At 48.2% G+C, this 6,521-nt stretch overlaps 2 protein-coding genes across 2 annotated transcripts; one reads left to right on the top strand and one right to left on the bottom strand.

Moving 5' to 3' along the window:
* Nucleotides 1-407: 407 nt before the first annotated feature.
* Nucleotides 408-1,182, bottom strand: SMIM26 (small integral membrane protein 26). The gene is made up of 2 exons (XM_084284669.1): nucleotides 1,054-1,182; nucleotides 408-816 (listed from the first exon to the last, which is right to left on the bottom strand). Exons 1-2 carry the CDS (start codon nucleotides 1,169-1,171, stop codon nucleotides 629-631), a joined length of 306 nt encoding a protein of 101 aa, XP_084140795.1. The 5' UTR covers nucleotides 1,172-1,182; the 3' UTR covers nucleotides 408-628.
* Nucleotides 1,183-1,274: 92 nt separating this feature from the next.
* LOC311208422 (uncharacterized protein) lies at nucleotides 1,275-6,365 on the top strand. Its single transcript, XM_084285161.1, has 2 exons — nucleotides 1,275-1,586; nucleotides 3,504-6,365. The coding sequence occupies exon 2, from the start codon at nucleotides 3,974-3,976 to the stop codon at nucleotides 5,021-5,023; it is 1,050 nt and encodes a 349-aa protein (XP_084141287.1). The 5' UTR covers nucleotides 1,275-1,586; nucleotides 3,504-3,973; the 3' UTR covers nucleotides 5,024-6,365.
* Nucleotides 6,366-6,521: the final 156 nt, after the last annotated feature.

The raw sequence follows: 6,521 nt of genomic DNA, 5'->3' as shown, positions 1-6,521 counted from the left end.
TTTAAAGGGACCCAGAAGCTCTAAGAGGAGGGGAAACCCCTATAGAAATGAAAGTTAGCAAACTCAGAGAAAGAAGTAATGAGTATAGGGACTGAGGGCAGCTGCACACAGGGTCAAATCACAAGACTTGGTCCCTGTACCTGAACACAGTGCCCACAAAGACCTGCGAGGGGACAGCAGGTCTCTCATATAGGGGTGCTGTTTGCTATAGGAAGCAGTACTCCTGGAGCCACGTTACACAATACAAAGCTTGCTTGGTCTTTCAGAACATTCTTCATGCTTGTAACAGAACAAGCACCACCACTGAGCTGGGAAATCTCCACAAAAAGCTGCAGCGGGTACATGGTCAGACTACAGGGCACAGGACACCGGGCAGCACACAGGCTCATTAACACACCACTCTTAGATGACTTTTTCATGTTTAATAACTTGAACACAAGTGCAAATATAGCATTGATCTAAGCAGGTGAGAAGGTTACAAGTTTTGCAAAGTGATTTCAGTGATGGAGCTGCTGTTTCAACAGAACAAGAGAGTTTTTGACCGACGGTGCGATGCCAAGCTCCAAGACGACTTTCTCAGACAAGGCAGCTCTCCCCCGGCAGCACAGAGTTCAGTTTTCCAGACTACTCACTTTTCAGAAGGAGGGCTGTCAGTAGGGTCAAAGAAAGATTTCACACGCCTGAGTAGCCGAGTAGCAGGAGGCATGAAGTCCTTGTTATACGTTGCTACCGTTGTGATTTTTATCCCTATAGGCGTATCTGTAACGACTACTTCCCGAGAATCCGAGTCTTCTACTGGAGGATGATTTTCATTCTCTAAGGCATAAAAGAAAAACAAAAAAAGTTTAGTACTGTAGTGCTTCACTGCTGTGAACATTTCAGTCCTGTTATTTCCCACCAGCAGCCTGCTGAGGAGGACTTAGCTCGGGGGGGGCACAGCGAGCCAGCAGCACCCCCGGACCCCCCCCGCTTCACCCCCCGGGGCCGGGGTCTACATCCAGCGCCCCCAGCCCTTCAGGCGAGCCCTTCAGGCGAGCCCTCCCGGCCCCGTACCGTCCCCGGCCCCGTCGCTGCGGTAGCTGTAGTGCACCATGCCGCCCAGCGCCGTCCAGCCGCCCAGCGAGTAGATCAGGGCCCAGCGGGCGTTCCACACGGCCGCCCGCGCCGCCATTATCCCCTCACGCCCCCTGAGGGGCGGGACATGGCGGCGGCGCCGCCATTACGCGGCCGGGCCCGCCCCGCCCTCCGACACTCCCTCACAGCCTCCCCAAGAAGGCGCTCAGGCAATCAGTTTTAGTTTTAATACTTCCTACTGCTTTTTCTCTCTTATTATTTTTCGGAAGTGGAAAGGAGGCAGGCCAAGCCAATCCAATAACACATTTGGTGCCGTGACTCGGATACGGGTTAACTTGGCCCGGGATCCAAGCTCAGGGGAGGCGCCCCCATCTTCGGATGGCCCCCGGGTGGACGACACCCCGTCCAAGTCCTGTACCCTAAATCAGGCAAGCAGGCAAAAGAACGCTGCAGTACCCCATATTTTTTGTGCACAAAGATCCAAACGAAGGCTCAGGACTGAAATAAGTGTGGTAAGTGGTTCCGCTCGGCCGGGGTGGGATTCCCAAAATGTGCCTGAATGAGACGCTCCTGAGGGGCGAAGTGAGTGTGGACAGCAAGCCTTCGGACCCCATGGGGGACCCTAAGGCAGGATTGCCCGATATACCACCAGATAGTCCCTTGGGGCTAATGATTGCCCACTGGGAGGATTGGCCGTCCAGACGAGGTAAAAGTAGAGAAAAGGTGGTACGTTACTGTATGCAGGTGTGGGGTGGGAAACGGATAAGAGGAGACCACCTCATACTTAGTCCCAAAGTGGTCCAGTAATGTGTATTGGGATTTATGAAATTGCTAAGAAGACTGTGGGAGAATGCTTAACATACCAAAAGATTAATAAATAACAAGTTAGAGAAAGAATACCTGGAGGCCGGGGGCTAGCTAAGAGACCGTTTGAAAAGATACAAGGTGATTTTACAGAACTTCCCAAGGTTGGGAAGTATAAGTAACAAAGCATTTAGCAAACATCATAGGAAGGATGAGACCCCCACCGAGTGGCTTGAAAGACTACCCTGCCACTCCTGTGAGGCAAGCTCTGTTAAAAACTCAGTTTGTGGCAGAACCAAGAAGTGGAGCTCCTCGTGGACTCCGGGGCAGAAAGATCTACTGTCCAGACAGTGCCTCGGGGATGCTTACCTTCCCTGGAGAAGTTACAAGTAATAGGAGCAAAAGGAGAACCTTTTAAGGTCCTGGTAATAAAGGGAGTAGAAATAGAGGCCCCCTCTCGAATCAGAATAGGATCCTTTTTATTAGTGCCTGAAGCAGAATATAATTAATTAGGAAATAGCAGTTAAATTATGCACCCTCACTGCAGAGGACGAGGCAAAAATCAATCCTGAGGTGCGGTACACTCTTGAGTCAGTAGGGAAATTAGACATCATCCCTTTTGAAGTTACCATTAGGAATCCTGAAATCCCCATAAGGGTAAAACAGTAAGAGGAATTACCGAATGGGGAGAGATTATTCGTAGATGGATCATCAAGGGTAATAAATGGGAAACCAAAATCAGGTCACGCCATAATAGATGGGAACACCTCGGAGGTAAAAGAATCTGGTCCTTTGGACACAACCTGGTCGGCCCAGGCATGTGAGTTATATGCAGTATTAAGGGCTTTACAGCTGCTGAAAGGAAAGCTGGGGAATGTGTTTACTGACTCTGGATATGCATTGGAGTGGTTTACACCTTTGGGAAAATCTGGGAAGAACGAGGGTTAATAAATTCTCAGGGTATTAGGGTCTGATACACGAGGCTCTGATAAAATAAACCCTGAAGGCCTTGAGAGGACCTAAACAGATTGCGGTTGTACATGTGAAAGGTCACCAAAGAGGTACCTCTATTTAGATCAGGGGAAATAGCTTAGCTGATGAGGAAGCAAAACGGGCCGCATTACTGGTAATAAAAGAAGCAGAACAGGTCAGAGAAACAGCAGGAGGTAGCAAGAGCTTTACTGCCCAAGAGGCAGAAAAACTGCAACAAATGGGAATCGTTGAAAAAGAAGGAAGGTGGGCACTCCCCGATGGCAGGGAAGTTATTCCTAAAGGCATGGAGAATAATGGAAGAATTCCACAGGCAGACCCACTGGGGAGTACAGGCACTTGTGGCTGAGAACACAACCTCGGACCCATACTGTGATCTCCCCTTTTGAAATGTTGTATGGGATGCCTTATGATTTAGAAATAACAGTTGAACACCCAAAAGTTAAAAGAGTATATCATCGAGCTCATGAAGCGAAGACGGGAGCTAATAAAGAAGGGATTAGTAGTACAGAGGCCACCCTTAGATATGGCAATACACGAGATTAAGCCAGGGGACAGGGTAATGATTAAAGCTTGGGGAGAATCTTCCCTGACCCCTCGTTGGAAAGGATCCTTTCTCGTTTTACTCACCACAGACACCACAGTTCAAACGGTTGAACGAGGATGGACGCGTGCTAGTAGGATAAAGGGACCCGTCCAAGAATCTCACTGGGAGACGGTTAGAAACCCCGACAATCTGAAGATCACGTTCTGGAGAAAAACTGATAGGTGAAACTATCTTCTGTGCCGATTTTTGCATTGGTTTTTGGGCTGATTTCTGTATTTGTTATCCTTCTGTTTGTAAAGAAAAGTGGAGGGTTCATTGCTCCTACGGGTATCTTCCTAGAGGTGATTGTGACAGGTACTGCGTGTGGGGGTGGCAACCGGGAAAATCATAAAGGAATCCAGAGAGTGGTGTTATAAGTCCTGAGAAGCATCGCTTCTGTGTTAGCAAGCTCTGCCCAATGAAGGCAGAAAACCCTTCAAGTGGCCTGTAGAAGGACAGTGGCCAGGATAAGGTGTGGAGCTAGGGGAGTGAAGCCTATTAATTAAGGTGGGCTGGCTAATGATGAAGGAGGTTCCCCTGAAGACTACGGCTGCTGCCAAGAAGATGGTACACCCCGTTGCTCTAAGCAAACGAGGAGGCAGAGATGTAATGCTGTGGGGATCGAGGTTGGTGAACCACCTCCGAAATCAGCCCACGAGGCCCCTTGGAATGCCAGTTCCAAGCCAGGTTACCCCAGTACCTCCCCAACACCTCCCACCTTCTACAGGAAGCAATAATGGTAAAAGACAAAGCACCCACCAAGAACTCTGGGATACCCATAGTAAAGGTAGGACCCCTCCATTTTTCTCGGGCTTAATTTGGTTTGTATGGGTAATGGGATTCCTGATAATCTGGCTGGATGTAGCAAAGGGAGAAGAGAGCCCCCAGCAGCTCTATAAGTGGAGTTTAATTAGGTGGGATGACCAAACTATCATTAAGCAAGTGACTACGGCAGGTGCACCAAGTTTCCTCACATCTCTTTGTCAACTAGCACCCATAAGTCCGTGTCTGAACCAAAAGGGTTTTTACTTCTGCCCCAGCTCGAACCCAGGAAGGGGATATTGCGACTATCCCAACTCCTACTATTGTGCTTATTGGGGCTGTGAAACAATTGCTTCGGATTGGAGTCCAGGAGCAGGGCAGGATCAGTTCCTAACTGTAGGATACGGACCCTACGGGTGTACACCTCCAAGCCGAGACTGGAGCGGAGGGATTCGGATGCCCTATGGAAATTGCGAACAACTCTATGTAAATGTAACGAATCCAACCGACCCTGCCTGGCTCACAGGGCAAACATGGGGGGTGCGATATTGGGAACCTGGGGCTGATAGAGGAGGTTTAATATTTATAAAAAAGGAAAAAGTAAAGAATCCCCCTCAGGAAGTTGGTCCCAATAAAGTCCTCGAAGGACCCGAGATAAAGATACCACCTCTCCCGGTTGCGACAAGCACAGTAACCCTGGTTATGGATAACACCATACCACCTCCTACAGGTGTAGCTGAGGAAAACCCTCTCTGGAAAGCAATGCAAGCTACTCATGATACCCTGAATGAAACTAGTGAGCACTGATGCCTCACCCTCCCAGTGCTCTTGGGGAGAGAGGAAAACCGGAATAACCATGCAACACCTCTCTGGGACAGGAGTTTGCAAAGTACCGAAATCTAAGCAAATGCTTTGTAGCTCCCTCCAACCCCCTATCAACAAAACTAACAAAAAGTGGGTCATTCCTCAGGAGGGAGCTCGATGGATATGTTCTAAAACAGGGCTTAACCCGTGTGTATCCCCTGAAGTGTTTAATGCCTCTCGAGAATACTGCATGCAAGTCACTATTATTCCACGGATATTATACCATCCAGAAGGGGTGGTTTATGATTATGGGGACACTGAAACGCATCACATCATAAAAAGGGAACCTATAACGGTGGTTACAATAGCCACGTTATTGGGCATTGGGGCGGTGGGGGCAGGAACTGGAATAACTTCTCCCATCCAACAGCAACAAGGGTTTAGTTCCCTAAGAGCAGCAGTAGACGAGGACTTGGAACGAACAGAAAAGTCGGTAACAGCATTGGAAAAGTCTCTAACTTCATTATCGGAGGTAGTGTTACAGAACAGGAGGGGGATGGATATCCTTTTCCTACAGCAAGGGGGATTCTGCAGCATTCGGGAAGGGCTAGGAAAGCGTAGAAGAGAAACTCAACAAGGATGGTATGAGTCTTGGTTTAGGAGTTCTCCCTGCTTAACTACCTTGCTATCGCCAATAGCTGGGCCGTTGGTACTGTTAATGCTTATTTTGACCTTTGGACCCTGTATACTGAATAAGGTCATTGGATTAGTAAAGAATAGATTGGAGGCAGCACCCCTAATGTTGATATTTAAACAATATGAACACCAAGAGGATGACGAGGTTGTTAATAGAGAAACTCCCATCCTCTCCCTAGCCTGAGAAACCATTACTCGGTTTGATGAACAAAATAATAAAAACCAAAAGGGGGGGTTGTAATATATATTGCATGATGAATTTGTCAATCAAACTGATGGGGTTCATCTTACAAAATGGTTCAACCATTGCAACTTTGTATAGCTGGAAAAGTCCCCAACCCCAATATCCTGTTAAATAAAAGGCAGTAACTTGAATGTCCAACTAAGGAAAAGATGATCCTTGGCACATACTGCGCGTGCTCCAACGAGCAAGGCCACAATCCACAACGCAGAGGAAGACTACGACCTTCATCCCCATGACCACCAGAGGGGCCCGTGACAACCCCCTAGGAACAGGATGAGCAGTCACAGGGGATACCAGGAACCAGGATGCGCCACGTAAACCCGGAATGACTAGCCTAGAAAACGGGGACTCTGGCAAGGGTGAGCAGAGACTCCCCGGCCACCCAGTGCTGTTTTATCTGCTTGATCGCTTGCTTGAATAAATTCTATTTTGCTGAACCATAATTCAGATTGGCTCTTCTGATTTATCACCGCCACGTATAACAACCCAGTTTTATTTTTCGTTATTGCAGGTTGCTAAAATACACCGTTTAAAAGCAAAGAATGTTACAACATAAGGTAA

The sequence above is a fragment of the Netta rufina genome, assembly GCF_964035555.1.
Source record: "Netta rufina genome assembly, chromosome: 3".
In the NCBI taxonomy this organism is placed as follows: domain Eukaryota; kingdom Metazoa; phylum Chordata; class Aves; order Anseriformes; family Anatidae; genus Netta; species Netta rufina.
This window is presented reverse-complemented; position numbering and strand designations above follow the sequence as displayed.

Coding starts and splice junctions, on each gene's coding strand:
- LOC311208422 (XM_084285161.1), top strand. CDS start 3,974: ATGATGAAGGAGGTTCCCCTGAAGACTACGGCTGCTGCCAAGAAGATG.
- SMIM26 (XM_084284669.1), bottom strand. CDS start 1,171: ATGGCGGCGCGGGCGGCCGTGTGGAACGCCCGCTGGGCCCTGATCTAC. Junction 817..1,053: donor CAGCGACGGGGCCGGGGACG/GTACGGGGCCGG, acceptor TTTATGCCTTAG/AGAATGAAAATCATCCTCCA.